At 39.4% G+C, this 21,737-nt stretch overlaps 1 protein-coding gene across 11 annotated transcripts in view; it reads right to left on the bottom strand.

The window, feature by feature from the left end:
• The window catches only part of PAX2 (paired box 2), a 69,546-nt gene that overhangs the window by 26,891 nt on the left and 20,918 nt on the right, over positions 1 to 21,737 (bottom strand). For all 11 annotated transcript variants that reach the window (XM_083148501.1, XM_083148498.1, XM_083148504.1 and 8 more), the window contains exons 4-5: positions 19,947 to 20,026; positions 17,885 to 18,004 (exon numbers count right to left, since the gene is read on the bottom strand). In XM_083148501.1, the coding sequence (XP_083004627.1) occupies positions 17,885 to 18,004; positions 19,947 to 20,026 (200 nt within the window). The remainder of the gene's footprint in view (positions 1 to 17,884; positions 18,005 to 19,946; positions 20,027 to 21,737) is intronic.

Here is a 21,737-nt window from a genome sequence, read left to right as displayed (position 1 = left end):
TATTTATGCAGGGGGCCTTTTCAGATCTCGACAAATCTGTCAGTCTAAATTTGCGAGAGATTATGGCGCTCCCTCTCTTGCACGGGGAGCGATGATATATGATATGTGCTAGCCCTATTGATTGCCTGATCTGGTGGCAGAGGGCCGGCGAAATGAACTTGAAATGAACATCATGCCTCAACTCATTGTGCGTATAATACACTACTTAATCCCACATTTTTCAGCGGCTATGGAATTCAATTGATCAATCATGTTCCACTGATAGTGCTCTTTTAGGGGTTATTGCTCTGCACGCCAATCAGTTATTTTTTTATTTATTTTACCCACTGTGGGCCTGGTGTTTGCAGCATGGTTTAAAGAGCAAGTATAAAATGCAATGCCAGGAAAAGGGACAGGGAGCAGGAAAAGAGAGAAACAAGGTAATTACCCTTGTGAAGCCAGGACATTTACAGCACATGCAGCGTTATATATAGCAGTAATTTATAGAAGTGCTGAGACATTTCTGCCTTTTCAAAATGAATAGTGTTTCTGTATACCCAAAATTAATAACATACATTATATATTTTATATTGGTTCATACTATTGTGTGTTTTGCATTGTGCGTTTACCGTAAACTGTATGTTCCCATATTGCTTTATAAAGTTATAGAAAAAAAGTCTTAGGGGTTTATTTACTAAGATGGGAGTTGCCCATAGCAACCACAGTGACAGGAGCCTGATGATGCAGTGTGACATTATCCTGTAGCATCTGGCTCCTGTCACTTAGAAGAAGCTGGCATTGCGGGCACAAGTCTCTGGGGGCAGCCCAGCATCTCCTGATAGGCTATGTCTCCTTCGCGATGGCAGCGGGGGCTATGTAAGGCCATGACCATTTCTCTTACGCCACACCTCTTGTAGGGGGTACTATTGGCCTCAATGGGTGTCAATGACCCTGGTGCCACCATTGGTCCATACATGACCTTAGCACATGCATTGTGGGAGGGGCAGAAAAGATGCAGGGGTCTCCCCTTCAGGACCCATTGGGGCTCAACAGTGAATGATGAATAGAATAATTATTATGACCCCATACTAGTGTAAGGGGAGGAATTTGAACATTAAGTATTAGGTAAACAAAGGAGACATCTCTCCTGCAACTCAACTTTTATAAATTGGTCCACACTATGGGGATTATTCTGGTTCACTCGCAAAGGCAAATTCCTTCTCAAATGGACAAAACCATGTGCACTGCAGGGGTGGGGTTGTACTTCACCCAGATTTGGGTGGGGTTGTACTTCACAGTGAGATCTATATTGCAGTGTAAAAATAAAGCAGTCAGTATTTTCCCTGCACAGAAACAAAATAACCCACCCAAATCTAAATCTCTCTGCACATGTTACATCTGCCCCACCTGCAGTGCACATGGCTTTGTCCATTTGTGAAGGAATTTGCCTTTGCGAGTGACCCAGGGGCCTATAACCTAAAACATGTGGAACTTCAACTTTTCAAATGTTTTGGCCACAACTTCCCTAGATTCCGCCAAACACCTCTAGTACCCAGTGGCCCTTACTGTGTTCAAAATGTCAGTGTCACACCATAAAATAGCAATGGAAGCATGTAGATATATAGTCTGTAAATGTAAAAAGTAAAATAAAAAATAAAAAAACTTATATAAGTTAATTAGCTCATAAAGTACTTTTCCATTACTGGTGCAGTTCAGATTTGCAAACGAGGTCATACAAAAACCATGATGGGTGACAAAGTCTGGGGGGGGGGGGGGGGGTCGTACTTGATTGTGATGCACCATGCAAATCTCAGTTTTATTTTGCTTTGAAATACAGTACTTTTACTAAAATACATTTTAAACAGTAAAATGGAAACGCAAGCAATCCGTTATGTATTTATATATATAAAAAAAAATTAGATTCATTTCTCACTTTTAAATACCTTAGCCTTTTTCATTTTAAACTCCATCAGCACAATGACAGGGTTAAACTTCTAGACTTCCCCAGATGAATATCTTATTTTTAATTAATAATCTAATTGCAACATTGTGTCTCGTTCTATTAAGGTATGTAGTTGCTGGCACTTCCACCCCCACCACTACCGCACACTTCCTAATTCCCTCAGAAACCTGCCGGTGTCAGGCCTCTCTCCTGGACACCCCCTTGGGGGCTTTTCATAGCGTTGGCAGTTGTTGCAGTTTCAAACTCAATTGTTCTCGTCGGTACTGAGGCAAATGGAGTCATTAATTACCTTCTATCAGCTGGGCTGAGTTCAGAAGGCGATCAATAACCCAGCGTTTGTCATTCACAGCAGCAAGCGAGCGAGCAGGAGAACAGCTAAACCAATACCCGCACAGAGCACAACAACATCATATAATCATAATACTAGTCATCAATACTGTAGCAGTGTTTTTCTTCACAGAGATAATTCATTCCTTCAAAAACAGAAAATGACTTTCCCTTTCCCGGTCAGAGCGGAGGGAAAAGATGTAGGAAGCTTTGGTTGTGAAATCTGACATCAGTCATCACTCTTCAGCCCCTGATACCAAGCATTGGCTCAGCATTATGCAGGGGGATGCTGCAGAGCAGTTACTGCGTTCATAAATGCTTTACCTTTATTAAGCTCATTAATCATAGATTTAAGGGCTGTGGTTGCAATCTGCATAGGAAATATAGGCCAAGGGTAAGCAACCTATTGCCTACCAGATGTTGCTACCACTACAACTCCTATCAACCTCAGGCAGCTGGCATTTTGTTAAGTGCTAAAAAGGCCATTTTCTACTAATTTGCCATTGACATCATGCACAGCAATGCATAGCAATTGAGGTCAATATCTTTTAGAAGAGCGATCACTTAGTTACTATCAATCTTACTAACGTGGGTGACAATTTATGGCCTTGAGGATAACATAGCAACAGTGTGTCATCTCTTCAGAAAACTGAAGCTTGTGGATGATCCTCAGATCACTGACAGGTGGAGCGGGTTTTAGTGCGTCATTTCAATCACCTGGCTCATTATTTAAAAACAATTGTTTTGAACGGGTCTATCGGGTCATGCTGCGACACTTGTGCAAGAGAAAGTGGACTGAAGTCTACTCCATCTGTCCTTGACATGCTCACAACAAATTTCAGCCTAAATCGTGCTACAAAAACATTCCTGGTAATCACATCAAAAATAAGTTACTGTGTCACCAATGGTCTACGCAACACTGAACCCACTGAATATGTGATGATGCCACAAGGATAAATAAAAGACACCAAGTTCTACAGTTTGTGAGCAGAGAAGCCTAATAAGTTATGCATGAAGACAAATTGTATGCTATCACCAAGGTAGCTCAGCAAACAAGGTAAAGCTCCAGCCATTACACATATGGGGTAGCTAAAGACATCCCGACAAAACATTATTTATCTGTGAGAAAATGAATGAAGCATGTACATACCATAGCAAGGGTAAAATTAATGTTTTGAAATTCTAGATAGAATTATATCTGAGTGAAGAGGTGACGGATCAGGAATACATGTGTTTGGCTAGATGGCGTTGCCATTTAGTCCTCTTCATAAACAAGGTTCAGATCCGCTGAACCAGAACATCTCTGTACCAAGTCCTTGCAGCTCTGCCACTTGAACTTTTCCTTTCTTCTTTATCTGTGTGGTTAGTTATAAACTCATTCAGTAAACAACTGTGTCACTTGCTTGACCACTATATTTTCTCTTATTGTAACTGTTACATTGGATCACCATTTATCCAACGATCATCAATACAAGACTGAATCAGCGGTGGGGCAGTCATGTTTTTTGGCTGTTGGCGGCCTGCAACATTGGGCAGATGATGAAATACAGCATGGTACACCTTTAGACACCATTGAACCAGCCCTATGGCCATTGCAGATTTACCATCTGGGTATGGTCTCCAAAATGAGCGTTTCTATAGCTGAGCACACAAGCGCTTCAGTGACATGCCAGTGACACTCTCATAACACACTCATAAGAATATTTGCTTGGAAACCTCTCGGTTACAGCCCAAAAACATTTCTGATACCGTGAGTCTCTACTGCAGCAGCCTGTGTGTGTGTACACTCTATGTCATGCTTGCGCTACTGTATAGCAGTTTTGCAGTAGCAAAAAATAGATGAACTATGTCAACCTCAAAATTTTCTTGCAACCCTGAATCAGGCTCCTAAGGAGAGATATACTAAGCCTTAGAGAGTGATATAGCTGAGGGAGATAAAGTACCAACCAATCAGTTGCTTTTCATTTCTTTAAGCACAGCCTGTAAAATTACAGTTAGAAGCTGATTGGATGGTGTTTTATCTCTCTCTACTTTATAACTCACAAGGCTTAGTACATCACCCCTAGGTGTTTTTAACCCATCCCACTCCACCCAGCCTCCAGCCTCACAAAACAAAAACGTTAGAAAGGGTTCTTTTGCCAATATTGGCCACAGAAAAATGAGTTGGCTTTGTGGTCAAAAGTAACTTTTAAATGTTTCAAAATTGTACTATATAATGTTGTTCTGGTTCAAGTGTCATCGCTCTCTACCATATGTGTAATTACAAAGACAACTCAGTATGGGATACATAGATCCCCGTAGTATGCGTGCCTCTGGCATTTACTAAGAGCTTGTAGTCTTGTGAAATAATCATTATTTTATATGATATACTGTATCTCAGTCGTGCCTGTGTGGGTCAAAAATAGTTTTTGACTACCATGGCATACTCGAAAGACAATGGTTAATATTTTGCAGCAAAGTTAACCGGCTTCTTGTGCATAATGTACAGATTCCCACAAAACCATCTGAGTAACAACCTGTTCCTTCTACCGCCTCAGCAAACAATAGCATTAATAAAGGGTGCTCCCCCTGTGCGGAATGGATTTCTGGGATCTGCCACAGTCTGGTAAATATCCATACTGAATTCTGTCAGTTAAACTGATTGTAGAAGCACAAACAAAAAGGCGAACACAGAGGTTTGTGACCCATGAGGTTGAGTGACTATGCACCTTTAGGCCGGAACAACGCGGAACACGAGTAAAAGCCCGAGAGAAGCTCACAAGCCAATCTTAAATGCCAGCTTTGTTAGCTGGAAGGACAGAAGGAAGGCGAAAAATTACATAGCATGCAGCTCTAACTATGCTTGTTTAGAGAAACTGCTTGCATTTATGAAGTCTTTGGTGCGGAAAGCAGGGTTGCAAATGACTGCATCAAGAGCGACAGTAGGGGCCATTAATTTCCTGTTATGTTTTCCTGTGTTGGGGGCTTTATTAATTTAATTTTACACTGTCGAACAACGGCGAGAGCTGACACTGCCACACTTTCATTTTTTTTTCATCACTTCATTCTGCTTGTCTGACATACAGTGGCAAATTGTGAGTCTCGGAGAACACAACAGGACTTTGCTCTGATATCCATCTAATTCAAAACCATGTCTCAGTTTAACCCCTTCCCATTGTCTTACTGCCACCAACAAAAATCTAAACCAAGTGCACACAATGACTGTTCTTCTGGGTTTGTGGTGTTTTGATTACTGGTTAATGCATGATGAATTTTTATTTATGAAAATATATTTACTCTCTTACTGATCTGGAGTTCCAGCTAGTTAAGACGTTATTAGCTTATTTACAAGTACACTAGTAATAATGTTTTGCCAGTCAGGAAAGGGCATAATTAAAATGATCAGTTAATTTGTCTGATCACAGTCTTCTATTTGTTTGAGAACCTAAAGAGGTCTGAGCATGTTGCACTTGTGACGGGCAAGTGCCCTAATTATCTGCAAGTCATCGATCTCATTCAACTTCTGATTGGGATCTGTCAAGTGTTGGTTGAAACAGATGCTAAATCTGGTCAAACAATGACTCTATCTGATTATTTAAGAGTCCATCCAACTGCATTAATGGTTTATTTGGCAATTGGCTAAACCTGGCAGATTTGGCCAAATACAGCCCGATTGTCACATTAGCTTATTAAGTGTGAGGCCAAGCTAAATACAGATTTGATTATTGGATGATTGTACCCAATAGAGATAAGCCAAGGCATGATAAATATATCAGTAACATAACAAAATAGATTCTACGACTACAACTGTTAACTTTTCTCACAATTTGAATAATGCTAGCATAAGTACAAACTGAATATACAGACAAATGAACAGTTTTGGATTAACCTGGATTAAGAGCACTGATAGAGAACATTTGAAAAGTAAATGAAGACCAAAATAATTCATACAAAAGTCAGATAATTCCATAAAAAGACTCAAATAGCGGCAGATTACAAGGGTTTTTGACACGATTGCATGCACATCACATACAAGGAGAGATGTACTAAGCCTTAAAAAGTGATAAAATGGAGAGTGATAAACCACCAACCAATCAGCTCCTATCTGTCATTTTTCAAACCCAGCCTGTGACATGACAGTTGGGAGCGGATTGGCTGGTGGTTTATCGATCTCCATTTTCTCACTTTTCAAGCTTGGTACATATGGCCCACAGAGTCGTATTCAAGAACTGATAGGCAGCTAGGTGCAAGAGTTATGCCTGCATACTATACACATTCTGCATGTAACAAACATTCTAGTGGGTCCAATCAGAACAATGGCTCATTTTAGCCTAGTCATTAACTACAGTTACCACCAAACCAGTTCTACCTGGGTAAGACCAGCACTCCCATTGTAAATGACGTTCAGCACTAGAAGTGTGTGTAGTACATTAACCCCAAGGAAATTGGTCAAAGAATACCATGCACCGCAATTAAATCTAGTTGTGTCAGAATGACTATGAAATACTTTGTCTATATGAAAGGATTCCTTGTCCCCAAGAGATTCCAATGCATGAATACATTAAAATATAACACACACTAAAAAGAGATTTTTTTTTTAAATAATCCTCGGAAACGCCAATAAATGTTTTCACTAAGTACGGTATGGTAAATATAGAACAACCTGAAAATGTGAACCATAATTTTTACAATCTAGCTTTAATATAGTGTAGTTTGATTAATCATCTAAAATCATCTCTGACCTCCAGTTTAAAAGAACAATAAACAAGTTCTTCAATCACTAGAATATTCCTTCTGTCTGTCGGCTGTCATCTGTGAACACACACGAAGATGAAGCCCTTATCTGGAAAACTCAAACTTCATAATCAGCTACCTGTAAATCTCTTTTCTGTACTGGGTGTCAGGTTGGAATGTTGCTAACAGGCACTGCTCTCTCTACAAGGCACATTTATTATATTCTCAGGGCAAAACTACCATATTCCATCAGTGCGTGTGGGTGCCACCAAACTCTCTCTATCTCTCTCTTTCTATCTATCTATCTATCTATCTATCTATCTATCTATCTATCTATCTATCCTAGGGGGTTTATCCAAGTTGCCACAATGGGGGTAAGTTTCCATTGCAATAGCACAGAAATGCCAGCAACAGCACCAAAACTTGCCCAATTTTTTCCTAACTAGGTGCTTGTTGCCAGGTGTTTTGTGCTTGTTGCCACTGGTTACAAACTCCTTGCAAGGGTTTACATGCTTGATGCCTGGGGTTACATATGCTCATTGCCAGGGGGTTTCTTGCTCGTAATGGTTAGCATTACTGCCTCACAGCACTGAGGTCATGGGTTCAATACCCACCATGGCCCTGACTGTGCAGAGTTTGTATATTCTCCCCATACTTCCAGGTAGTGCTGCCTCCCCTGGAAGACTCTAGAGGTCTAGTAGTACCTCTAGCATCTGTCTACTAGAAGGTGGAGGCCATTTTTGGAAGACTCAATGTTGTCCACATGGAAACCATGCTCCTCCCACCGCAGCCTCCAGTAGTAGGTTCAGCCACAGAGTCAATTGTGCTGATGCTACTCCCCCCCCCCCCCATCCCTGCCCAAGACCCAGTGCCCCAGGCCGCAGCCTGATTTATCAGGCCTTACCCATACATTTGAAACTGGGTATTTATATAATCCTCTAAAGCAGTGTGTCACAGCCTTGATCCTCAAAACTAACAGTCCATGTTTTCAGGGTAGCCATCCTTGAGCCTAGGTGACTTAATAAATGCCTCAGTTATTGTGAATTAACAATCACTGATCTAGTAAAGGATATCTGTAAAATCTGGATTGATAGCATCATTTGAGAACCAACTGATGAAAAATTTTAAGTAAATCTAATGTACATTGCTCAAAAGAGGCATGCATGGAAATAATTTATTTGCTCGTCCAAATCCATGTATCTGCCTGGTATACTATTAGTCAGAGTCATCGGTGTGCAGCTGCATCAATCCAACATTAGATGGTAAAGATAAGTCTGCAAACAGGCATAGTTTGGGGTAAATTTACTAAGATGGGAGTTCTATTAAAGATGGGATGTTGCCCATAGCAACCAATCAGATTCTATATATTATCTTCTAGAAGGTGCTAAATAAATAAGAAGTAGAATCTGATTGGTTGCTACATCCCATCTTCAATAGAACTCCCATCTTAGTAATTATACCCCTATGTTTTGCCTGAAGCTTTGCATAACCTGTATTTGTATTAATAAGTCATCACTGAATGTCACCTAGTTTGAGACCACCCCATCCCAATTTCATATCCAAATCCTCTCTTCATTAATAATTGTAAATGCACATTTCCATAGCATGCACAGCACAAAGTCATTCAATATATGCTTTGCAAACAGGTGTACATAAGGGACCAGATGCACTAAGCTTCAAAAGTGATAAAATGGAGAGTGATAAACAGCCAGCCAATCAGCTCCTACCTGCCACATCACAGACTGTGTTTGAAAAATGTCAGGCAGGAGCTGATTGGCTGGATGTTTATCACTCTCCATTTTATCACTTTTGAAGCTTAGTGCATCTGGCCCTTAATCTTCCATTGAACAAAATATAGATTGTCTAAGACACAGGTTCTCAAACTCAGTCCTCAGGACCCCACACAGTGCATGTTTTGCAGTTCTCCTCACAAAATCATAATTGAAATAATTAGCTCCACCCGTGGATCTTTTAAAATGTGTCAGCAACTAATGAATGCACCTGTTTGTGAACTGTTTGAGTTTGAGAACTCCTGGTGTAAGAGACAGAATCTGAGGTCAAAGTGCAAGAAATGGGCCAGACAAATCTGTGTCGCCATCCCTACTATTATTTATTTATTTTATTTATATACATAAATTACTATGAGTTCCAAATCTGTGCATATTCTGTTTATTAGCCGTTTATTGTAGCACGCAGTGTCCATGCTTACTGTGGCAGTGTATACGCTAGTACTTTATGACTTGTTCCTCTAATGTTACCTGTAGAACTGATGTTTTTCTAGGTTTATTATTGTATCTGGAAAAGTAGATGACAGAAATATACTTGCATTCATATGGGGTGCAGTTTGTGTGCAAGAATGGAAAACTACAAGCAGGTTCTGCATCTCCTGTGGTGCTCTCTTCAAGAGGGAACACGAGCCACAGCCAGTCTACATCTCTGAAAAGGTTGGGATTTCTGAGGCTGCCTTGCAGTGCTGTCAAGGTCACCAGGATTAGGTTCACCGAACGGTCAGAGCGGTTTGAGTTACTGGCACCGCCTGCTGATTCCTTTGGTGATTTTTATCCATCTCTTACAGTGTGTGGGATGGGAAGATAACTCACCTAAGTCAGGGGATCTCTAAACTTCAACAGCATATTCAGGAATGTGGGAGGGCCTCACGCCCCCCTCCACCCCTCATCTAAATAGCAGGTGAGTTTTTATTACCAGTATTCATAAGACAATACTGGCCTTTCTGTCTAACCTGGTGTGTTCCTTCCTGTAAGCAACAACAAACAGGATAGACAGGCTGCAATTTGCAGCATTTTATTAATGTCAGAGTCCAGGGTTTGCTTAGTGCTCTCTGTTCTGTTTACATGAACTGCCACAGTTCTTAGAAGCACAATGAGCCCAAATAAGTAAGACTTTCGGTGAGGGGGGGGATAATAATTTTAGGCTTTGATGAGTGATACGTCTGTGATGCCGGCGATCCTGGGAACAGGACAGATTTCCTTTTGGTAAGTGAGACTCCTGTCTAATGACTAGGCCTTGACAAGGCCAAAGGAAACTTGCTGATCCCATGGGTTCTGTTTACAAAGCTTCTGAAAAGTTGCATCTAGACCATTAAAGTTTTATCAAGTGTTAATCAAGTATCTAATGCATATCTCGTAGCCAGGTATAACACTGTTGCTACGATATAGAGCTCAGGAAAGCATTGTACAGCATAAAGCTCTAACGAGCACAAACTACAGTTTATTTCATTTAGTTATTTCTAGGGTAAGGTAAGAGCTCTGAGGTAACTAACTTGGGACATGTAGGTATAAGTGTCTCTTACCTTAAATGCCACATAGCAGCATTACTCTTTGAAACACATATAAAATGTAAAAGGGATCATAGAAAACAAGAGCAAAATAAATAAATAAATAGATAAATGGAAGTAGTCTATAGAGTTCTATGTTGCATTTATCCATTAAATCAACTACATTCTAAGCACCGTGAAGTATAAAGTTTCTTTTTGAGTTCAATAAATGGCTCGAAATATCACTTCTCAGATTTTTGGGGCTAAAGTCATGTCTAGATCCATCTTTTCTATTAGGTTTAAATGGAGGTGACGCAGTGACTCTTGACTTCTGCTCTTGCTGAATACATTTTTTTTACCTTAACCCTGGTCTTTTGTCTACATATACACTTTTTTAAGCAGGCAGTGTCTTCCTTAATAGTACATGCTTCCTGATACCGCCAAAGGTTTAAGCAAATAATTTACCAATGGTGAAACTTTGACAGACACCAAAACAATACGAAGACCCTGGCCTTTGTCAGGAAGCCCTTCCTCATGAAGACCCATGAATCCGAAGCACACTGTTTAGAATATGTAGACTCAGTGAAAACAATATAGCCCTACATATCTGGTTGAGTCTGGGTCTTAGCCAGTGGTTCTAGATGAATTGTTTAAAAGGAGCATATAAGGAGACATTTACATGCCGGTGCCAACTATACCTTAATGGCCAGATGTAGTAAGCTTCAAAATGGAGAGTGATGAACAACCGGCCAATCAGCTCCAACCTGTCATGTCACAGGCTGGGTTTCAAAAATGACAGATAGGAGCTGATTGGCTGGTTGTTTATCACTCTCCATTTTAACACTTTTGAAGCTTGATACATCTGTCCCTAAAGGAGGCTTCAAACCCTTAGTCTTGTTTGTTGGACTAGATGTTTGCAGCCTTAAGGTGTGAATAATAACTGTTCTGTGAAGTCTTTTGCTGCATTTTACTGGATTTTTCCCTTGCCATTAACACCTACTGTAGTAGATGGTATGGCAATTAATGATATTAATGCAGAAATTAGTATTGGCGATAAGGCTGTCGATACTTCCCTTTATACAAATGAATGTTGTTTTGTAATATGCAGATTTCCTAGACATCAAAAACCGTAATCCTAAACATAGAGCCATCCACTATACCTGTCTACGTCAAAATGCTTTACTCACAATGAAATGATTCATTATGACAGAGGTTCCCAAATATGGTCCTCAAGGCACCCTAAAAGTTCAGGTTTTAAGGATATCCATGCTTTGGTGCAGGTGACTTAATTAGTACCTCAATCAATTTGATTTAACTCTCTGTGCTCAGCCATGGATAGGCTTAAAACCTTGTCCGTTAGAGGGCCTTGAGGGCCGCATTGGGAACCTCTACATTATGGGCATTGGGTCCATGGGCCACTGTTTTGTGTTGAAGTTTAAAGACTAACGTCACATCAACATCATATTTTTCTATTATGGGTAAATCTAATGTAACCATGCCAACAAATGAATTGTGCAGAGACCATAAGAATATAATATAATATAATGAGCTGTAATTGTAGATAGGGTGATATTGGGTCATATTAACTAGATACAGCCTGGTATTATTATATGGCAATAGTTCCCCAGCCTACACAGGGAGGTAATAGAAGACTGCCATGCACAAAGCTGTTCAGGTAATTGGTTTATATATCTAGAAGCAGTGGTAGCAATCTCTGCACAGACAGACTAGCAGTAAAGCCACTTCCTTAAGGCGATTTCCTTTGTCTTTTCAATTGCTTGCACATCCATGAGATATACAGGGGGAGAATAGAGAGGGAGAGTGTGAGACAGAGGGAGAGAGAGAGAGAGGGAAAAATGTTAATTTGTGAATTAATAGCTTTTCTCAGCGGAATTGTAAATTCAAATGTCACCTAAGACGACGACACTGTGGCTGGCCTGCCGAAGACGCAGTGACAAGATACCACACTTATTCTCACCCCTCCTCTCTCTCTCTCTCTCTCTCTCTGCTATACACAAAGCTGCACCATTCCCCATCCCTCTATGGAGATAAATATAAGTGTTGGCTAATAGGAATGGCTAAAAACACAAGAACAACTAACTTTTACCGAACTAGGCCTATCCATACTTACACCATACTGCGTATAATGACACCGAATGTCAGTATCACTATCACACAGCAAGTGCATCACTGTTTTATCTCTGAGTATGAAGGTATGACCAATCGGTGGTACTTTTGTAATCTCCTTTTTATTGTTTCAGGAAATGACCGTAAGCACTTATTCTCACTTTTGCAACTTACCACTTCCTTAAGAAGAAGTATACAAATGTATCTCATTACCTGAAATGATTAACCCTTTGATTGCCAACGTTGCTGTGCGCGATCCTAAAAATACCAGTGTCGCTAACAGCGACTGTTCTTTTAGAATAACTAGATACAAATACAGCCAAGTCAGTTAAATATTGCACCCACAAAAAGAGCAGTCGCTGTGAGCGGCGCTGGCATTTTTAACAGATATTTTAAGGATCTCTCACAGCACTCAAAGGGTTTAATAAAAAGGTTTGTTTGGAAATTTTCACACCTATTTTGACACAATTGAAACAATTATTTTTTTCAAATTGCCCCATATAACAGATGCCTGCTTGACATCTATCAGGGGCAGTATGGATGGTGTAATGGTTAGAATTACTGCCTCACAGCACTGAGGTCTTGGGTTCAAGTCCCACCATGGCCCTAACTGTGCGGAGTTTGTATATTCTCCCCGTACTTGCGTGGGTTTCCTCCGGGTACTCCGGTTTCCTCCCACAATCCAAAAATATACTGGTAGGTTAATTGGCTCCCACCAAATTAACCCTAGAATGTCTTTGTGTGTGTGTGTGTTTGTACATGTGGTTGGGAATATAGATTGTAAGCTCCACTGGGGCAGGGACTGATGTGAATGTTCAAATATTCTCTGTAATGTGCTGTGGAATATGTGTGCGCTATATAAGAAACTTAATAAATAATAATAAATAAATATCAGAGAAAAGTGGGGAAAGGCGCTACACACTCCCATTCCCCTGACAGTGTAGGGTTAAAAAAAACACTCCAAAACGAGGGTGGCATAGGGAGAGCTAGGATTGTGCCAGTGCCAGGGAGACAGACGGACAGTGAGAATGCCAGAGGGACAGACAGCTGCTGCAAGTGTCACAGACATAAATACTGAGAGATAAACATTTAGACATATGAGAGTATGTGCTAAATTGTGTGTAAATAATTGTTCCTTTTGTAGCACTAGGGGTTCAGAACTTCTATTATTGAGAACACATTTCACAGGTTGTCACACCACTCTCTCTGCTTCCCTTCTTTAGTTTGGTTGTCTGTTAGAAAGCTTTGGAATGAGAACATACTGCATCATCAATCCACACACGCCATCATTGTAGCCTGCAAATTGCTGACAGTGCATATATACCTTTAAAATCTGTTTAATGATTCATCCAATCTGTTATAATTAACCAGCTCCTTGCTGAAGAGGTTTATCTTCTTACAAAGGCATGCTGACCTCAGTAGGCTTATCCATCAGTGGTGTGACTGGCTGTATTTGGAACACTGTGTCTCTGTACCTTTGATTATATATTTTAATTGCTATCCTGCTGGCAATATTATTTTATGAACCTAGAGCCAAAAGGCATAAATTTGTGATATTGTGATTGTTTTTTTCCAACGCAAAATAACTTTATTGTTTCCCTACTTTGAAAACTATAAATCTGAGTAACAGCCATAGGCTCTATTGGTCAATGTTTCATTAAAAAATAAATGAATAAATCAAATGAAATAAAAAAAGTTTATAATACTTTTAAATAATATTCTAAAAAATGAAATAAAGTGTAAAATGCACTGGATGGAAAAAACAACGACTATAATTAAAAGAACGAATACTTCAATTTGTCTATAGACAAATATTCGGTATGTGCTTATTTTGACTACAGAGACTCGTGACCTCCTTAAAGATCAGACATTGGGGATAGAGGTGGCCTGACATGACATCTTTTTTTAAATTGTCCTTCCCTGTGAGGACGTGTAGTCAACTCAGACTTGCAAGCTGAAAACTGACATAGATTCTTCTTTGGTTTGCTATTTCCAAGTCATCATTAAACTATAATATTTCCAAATGGGAACAGATCGCATGGGAGGCTGCTACCAGCCAACGTTCCAAAGGTATAATGATGGAAAATGAAGGAGACAGAATATAGAAGCACCAGGAGAGAACAGCGATGGTGCCAGAGACACAAATCCACCAGAGGGCCTGAAGCGACAAGAGTACCAACTTTTAAAATCAACTGGGATAGGGAATATTTATGCCAGTATTGGACAAATGTGCCAGTCAGACATATACTGAGACTGCCAGAAGAATGGACTGATGATGCTTAAGCCTAGGAATGTAGCCATACCTAGCAGAGCGCAATGCCAATGACAAAATGTTGTGGTTGCAAAAGTTCCACTAGTGGATTAGATATGTATATGGTTACAGCTATAGTATGCCGCACTCCCTACACCCTGCATCCTCATTTATCATCTTACAGGTCTCTTATATAGATATCTCTGAACCCTACCCTTCACTGGCTCCAGAAGGTCTCTGTATAATATCTACATCTATTACTATGAGCAGCTTTATTTAGTGTAGTATTTACAGTGGACATGTACATAACTTTGCATGCAGTTGTCCATGTTGCCACCGGTAAAACAAGCATGACCAAACTGAACTTGCCATCTCATGACCAAAATCATTTGGACATGTAAAAATGAAGACTCATATTTCGGATCCCTGTTGCTCTTCTGCGTTGGCAGGTCCTATAGAATGAGCACTGGTGCTAATTCTGCTTAAAGACCATGCTGTGCAATTTTATCTGTATTAGAAATATCTATTATACAGTGACTATATGACTCACAGGCATTTATACTATTAGGTGTGGTATAAAAACTGAAAGCCAGAAGGTGAAAATATAAAGCGCAACTCACAGCTATGTATAACCTGCCAACACAGCAAAATCTAACATGTCTATAAAGGGAAAAACGAGTGGCTGAAAAAATGCTACTTCAGTCCATTATTATAACCACAACAGTAGACCAGGCTGGTTGTAAATCCAAGAATAAGGCATTAAAACGGAAACATCATGAAAATAATAATACATTTGTTTCACGACCTAGCCGAAGTATGCCACCAAATTCTCATTTTAACCCGGTCGCTGTTGAATAATCATTTCCTTCTAGAATGTGATTAAATGCCGTTTGTTTAAGATACCTCCCTGTGCTTGTTTCTAACAGTGGAATCCGGGAAAATGTGCAAAGGAGAATTACTTGGCTGATTTCCCTTAACTCTTTCAATAAACAAGGGAGAATAGAAGTGTTCAGGCCTCTCTCTCCCTCTCTCCAGCACAGCGCTGATGCTGTGAATCACTCTGCTGCCTTCACCCAACCAGAGAGTTTGGCTACATCATCCTGACACATAATTATCTCCACTCTTCTTAATCATCCGTGCCACTGCTACTGTGTAATGAAAGCAGCAACAAAGATGACAGAGTAGAGGAGGGCTATTCACCTTATACAGGATAGCCAAACAGCAAGTGGACTAGCAACAGCGCATCTATATTTAGTTAGATTTATACATTTTTTGCTAGCAGTCTTGTCAAAAGAATAAGTAATAGCCAGTTACCCTCACTTTATTTTATTCACGATGGAATCCCACGATTTATATAGTGATCCCAATCAGGTGAGGGCTGGCAATGGGGGCATGTGCCCCTGTCCATTATAGATAAGGGACCATGAATGAATGGGGCATTATCAGTGCTTCATGTTGTCAGATCAGCAGTGCACGTTCTGCACATATATATGTATCAGTGGTGCTGTGTCACTTCCCGCTCCCAATACTGGCCATCCACATCACTAATATCTGACAGATGGCACAATATTGCAGCATGGATGACCTGAAAATGACCCTGATGCCTGACAGTGATTATATTGAAATCAATAGGATCATTATTAGACATCATGTGACTGTAGGTAACGTGCACCCCTCTATGTGTGACCCCTGCTTCTGCCCACACTGAAGGGGCCAGCATGTATGTATTTGACAACAAATGTACCTTCTATAGGAATCAGATTGTATCCAGGGTACATGTCCTCTAATTTGTATACTCCCTTTAGCAGATGTACAATGAGTTACACGGAGTTAGGTATTGTACACAGATGTTAAGTAGAACTACAATGATACAATATCATGTAAGTGGTTCTTTAGACTCCACAGAACTCGAAGTCTCAGGGACATGATTTACTGTGATTATATGTTTTTAAGGGATGTGGCATAAAAATTTGATGTTCAGAATGTCGACAATGAACAATGACAGGAGGTTGAAAAATATTGACATTCACAATGGTTACATTCAGAAACAAGGGCACATAAAACATATACGATGCATGTGCTCTGAAGCTACAATTGGGTTTCTGTTCTGGATCTGAAATGCCATGTGTGTGTGTGCACAGTTTCCTGTACATGAGTGGAGGCAGTGATAGGCCAGCCTTGTTTCTGAAACCCATAGGCACAGAGTAACCCTGTGTGGTAGAACCGATAGTTGAATCACGCATTTCACATTTGGCCCATATCTCCCATGCGTACATTAATCCAGTTAAGCAACCAGTTATAAGGCTGCAAGTAGCTAGTAGTTTAATGATGACAGGGGATAATAGAGGCAGCTAAGCAGTGCTGACTCTTGACATATAGGGTGAAATTTTATAGGATGAGATATTCAGAAAGTGAGAGATTTGGTAAGAAATCTCCAGTTTTTTTAAAGCGCAATAATTTACACTGCAAAATCAAACTGATTTTGCAGTGTAAATGATTACCGCTTTAAAAAAACTGGAGATTTCTTACCAAATCTCTCACTTTCTGAATCTCTCATCCTATTAAATTTCACCCATGTTGTGCCCAGATAGGAAGTACTGTATGTCACAAGGCAGGAAAATATGAGCGAATATGATGCTGTACGTACACTTCATTGAGATCCACTAATATATCTCACAGACCAAGGATAGGAACAGAATCAGGTCCAATTAACACCACTGCAAACAAGCTCTATACAAATATCTAAGAAAATAAGTACCAACAACATGACATATAGCACACAGATGAGAGTAAATCTGTGAATCTCTTCTGTGATACGTTCACTTGCAGGATAACAATATGCTATGGCATAGTAAACAGATGGGAGAAAGGAATGTGGAAGGGCAGGTTAGTGGGAAACGTACATTGTGACTATACTTCACCCTGGAAAGGAAAAATGTGTCTGTATTGTTCTGCATGAGTGCTTTGGGCATTGCAGTTCTTTGATTCTGTATGATTGCTTCTGTACGATGAAGTATGGTTTGTAAGGTGTACCTGGTTATGTTTATAATACTGGGAAATAAACTATAAATGTGACATGCAACCAGTTCGTCTCCATGACATAGGAGACTGAGGAATTAGAGCTTTAGGAGCAGAAGGGTGGTGTATAGAGGCTACAACTGATCTGGTATAAGAGCAGCTGGTATGCATGGGTTTGAAATCAGACCCTATTTGCAAGAGATACAGAATGAAGCTCTCTCTTTTTCCCTACCTTCATCGCGTTTCCTTTTTTCACCATTTGAACGAGGTATACCCAGGATCCCATTTATGGAATAAGAGCCTACGGGATCATTGGAGGCGCTGGAGACAGGAGGAGATGCTGTACTGGGAACTGAATAAAATGAAAAAGGAGATATAAGCCTGTGAGGAGACAGCTCCTGTTGGTCCCTCCTTATGATCCTAAATGTATTTAAATTTGCTAGAGTAACAGAGTCATTTTATTAAAGTGTTCCCTTTGCTTACATATTGGCAGCAGCAATTTTGTGGGCCGAACGCATGAGGATTGAAGTGCAGCCTATCCAATTGCTCAGAACCAGTGACATCATTGAGGCGTGCTAGACTGTGTCCCATGTATAAATTATGAGACTGAGCTTCTATCAACCGGGAGGTGAGAGGAGAACCTCATCGTAGGCTGCACAACTGCTGATTGTCAGCTCACTCTAACTGTACTGAGCAGCTCTTTATTAGGCCCAAAAAATGTCCTCCTTCAGTAGTGCCTATGTTATGTCACTGGTTCCTAGTGAATTTAAACGCTGCATAATTAATGTTTGTTGTCCACAAAATACCTGCTTCCACTGTGTGTAGGTGAAGCTCTTTGTAATATACCGGTGTATTATTCAAAACTGTTTATAATAATGTGTCTGAATCTCATAATGATGTCATTGTAGGGGTGGAACTTAGCATCTAAGGTGCACATACAATATGTGTAAGTATTTGGTTATCAATAAAACGTGATCTACAAAGAGAAAATAAAAAAAATCATAAAACAGATCTATTTTAAATATATTCAGAAAGTTTAAGAGTAGCTATATAATGTAACTTTCATTTTACAGATCTTCCTTAAGTTATCTTAGCGGTCTAATAAACATTCCTTAATTCCCATGCGATATTTAAATACACCAAATGATATAATCAAAAAGTCTCAAAGCAACGTGTGATGCCATTTTGAATTCCATGTACTTGACCAATTCATGTATAGACATTATGGCAAATCGTATTACTTCATATATTTTTAGTGGAAATATGGAGCTTACGCAACATGTTTAGGATAAAATGGCAAAGTTTAAGCTTTGCATCATTTCTGCACTGTCTGCAGAAAGTGCAATGTCCAGTTAGCAAACATTACTCTTCTGAATTGCCAACATGATGTCACCCTTATTATAATAGTTACTCATTTCTAGTTTAACCATAACCTCTTGCCCTCTCTCAAACTTGAGTCACTGATCACAAGCGAAGTTTTCACTCTTTTATTCTAAGAAATGACTGATGACCTCATCATGACCTCATCAGATGTGAACACAAATTGATACCTATGTGCAATCACAAAAAAAAAAAAAACATTTGCCAAGTCAACACTGGCCTTTGCACCTAAATTCAATGTCAGCACACATCCTCAGTTATATGTAGTATACTCTATCCCTTCTGTGTCACCCCAGTCTGCAAGCCCCTCCCCTTTGGAATGTAAGCTTTCACAAGCAGGGCCCTTTCTCCTCATGTGCTTTTCTTAGAGTATATATATCCCTGCCATCCCAATAATTGATTCCATGTCCTATCCCCTGCTGCAACTGTACTTGTCCTAATTTGACTGGTACTGTCATTTGTTATTTTCTTGTTTTTCACTCATCTACTTCCACACATCTATTGTCAAGCGCTGCAGAACCCTTGTGGTGCCATATAAATAAACAATAATAATATAATGAATATACCATATATACATTATGCCAGGGGTAGCCAACTCCAGTCCTCAAGAGCTGCGAACAGTTAACATTTTCCAGGTCTCCTTAAAGAATCATAAGTAAAGTATTTCGTTCCACCTGTGGATCTTTTAAAATGTACCAGTGAGTAATGAGTGCACCTGTGTACCTGCTGGGTGGGCTGCAAAATATGAACTGTTGGTAGCTAACAAGGACTGGAGTTGGCTACCTCTGCATTACGCTTTAATGTGTTTTCTAATGCAATACTAAAATATCACACGTTTAAACATAATAGTAAAAATAAAAAATAATTAAATCATAGTGGTTAGAAAAAAGAAACAGGTATTGTGATTGAATTACCGATAGTGTGTCCGCTTACTGGCGTTCCAGATCCATCTGGTGTTGGGTGAAATGGCTGTTGCACTTTTGTTCTGATAATTCTAGAACAGAGAAAACAAATAAAGTTTTATGTTTTTTTTTTTTCCAGAAAATTCAGTAAACAAACAAATACCCTTAACATACATGACTGGATGCATACAAGTGAATGGTCTCCTTTATTAATGCACAAATGACCACCCCAAATGTATTAAATAGGTTATTAAACCAGGCTTTCTGTACACCATTTCTTCTTTGAGAATGAATACCAATGACAAGAATTGCTCTTTAAAACAGCACTAATGACTTGGGACATGATTACAGCTTGAGCAGATGAATGTTGGCAATACTTTGTAAGCAATAACAAGCTTTCATAGACAATGAAGCTGTAAAACAAGCTTTGAACAATAAGTCAAGTTGCCTTTTGCTAACTGTACATATAGTATATAGAAGTTAAGAAGTATTAAAGGAGACAGATTAATAAGTACTATGGGAACTTTAGAAGCAAGAAAGCACCTCCTATCAACGTATCTAGAAAGGGTTCTGCTTTTTAAACAAACACAAAGACAGCATAGTCATATCCATTCATAATGTGTTTTTGCAACTTATATCAATGATATCAAACTGACAAATGTTCCAATGCTATGTGTGTAAAATATGGGAAATCCCACTGACGGCAGTTGCACATTCATGGAAGCAAGCCAGAAGAGGTGTGGTGGTTGTACCGTCTTCTCTATAATGCACATAATATGTGTGTGTTACATAAATACTGTACATGTGTGTGTGTTTGTTAGTGAGTGTTAATCTGGACACCCCATGTCTAGTGATTCTCTTTTGCATTCATCATTGTATACACATAATTTACAGTATTTTTTCCCCTTTGCCGTAAATGTTTGGTTAATGATCCATGACTTGTCTTAGCACATACACACAATCATATGCACCTTAATGACTATGGTAGGCAGAGCTTTAGAACAATGCTCCATACGTTCTATTTGTGAATTGCCTTTACAATGCACACTCCAGCTTTCGAGACCAAGGCTTCAGCACCAATAAAATGCACCTGGATAAACAGATAAATAAATCCTTTGGTTTCACGTGTTCCTCTTACCTACCTCATTTCTGAAATGTAAACTACACCCACTTCTTTAGGTTCTCCACCACAAACACCTTTACGGCTACTGCAGTGGAAACTGTTACACTTGGGATACATTTGTGTTTAAGATTGAAAGTTTGAGTTCCATTGAATAAGAATCATTACTGGACATATAGGGTGAGATTTAATAGGATGAGAGATTCAGAAAGAGAGAGATTTGGTGAGAAATCTCCAGTTTTTGTAAAGCGGCAATCATTTACACTTAAAAATCAAACTTGTTTTGCAGTGTAAATGATTGCCACTTTAAAAAAAACTGGAGATTTCTCACCAAATCTCTCACTTTCTGAATCTCTCATCCTATTAAATCTCACCCATAGAGTCATAGGTCTCTAGGATCAAATACGTATAACGTCAGCCAATAATTTTTTTTCCTCTTCAACTTTTTCGCTTATGGCCTTCAAAACTTTCTCAATGGACCAATACTTTCATGAAATTTGGAACCTAAACGCTTTAAATGAAATTGCATATTATTTTACTATTATTTTTAATATATTCTATATTGCTAGTGCTTGAATTACATAACGCAAAGTGCATATGAAATCATAAACAGATGTGATTCTATGCTAATTTATGCCTTATACGTTAAATGTATTGTGTGAGAAACATTATCAGGAATGACA

This window comes from Crinia signifera, chromosome 6 (assembly GCF_055691185.1).
Source record: "Crinia signifera chromosome 6, ASM5569118v1, whole genome shotgun sequence".
NCBI lineage: Eukaryota > Metazoa > Chordata > Amphibia > Anura > Myobatrachidae > Crinia > Crinia signifera.
Note: the sequence above shows the minus strand (reverse complement) of the source record. Positions and strands in the feature narration are given on the sequence as shown.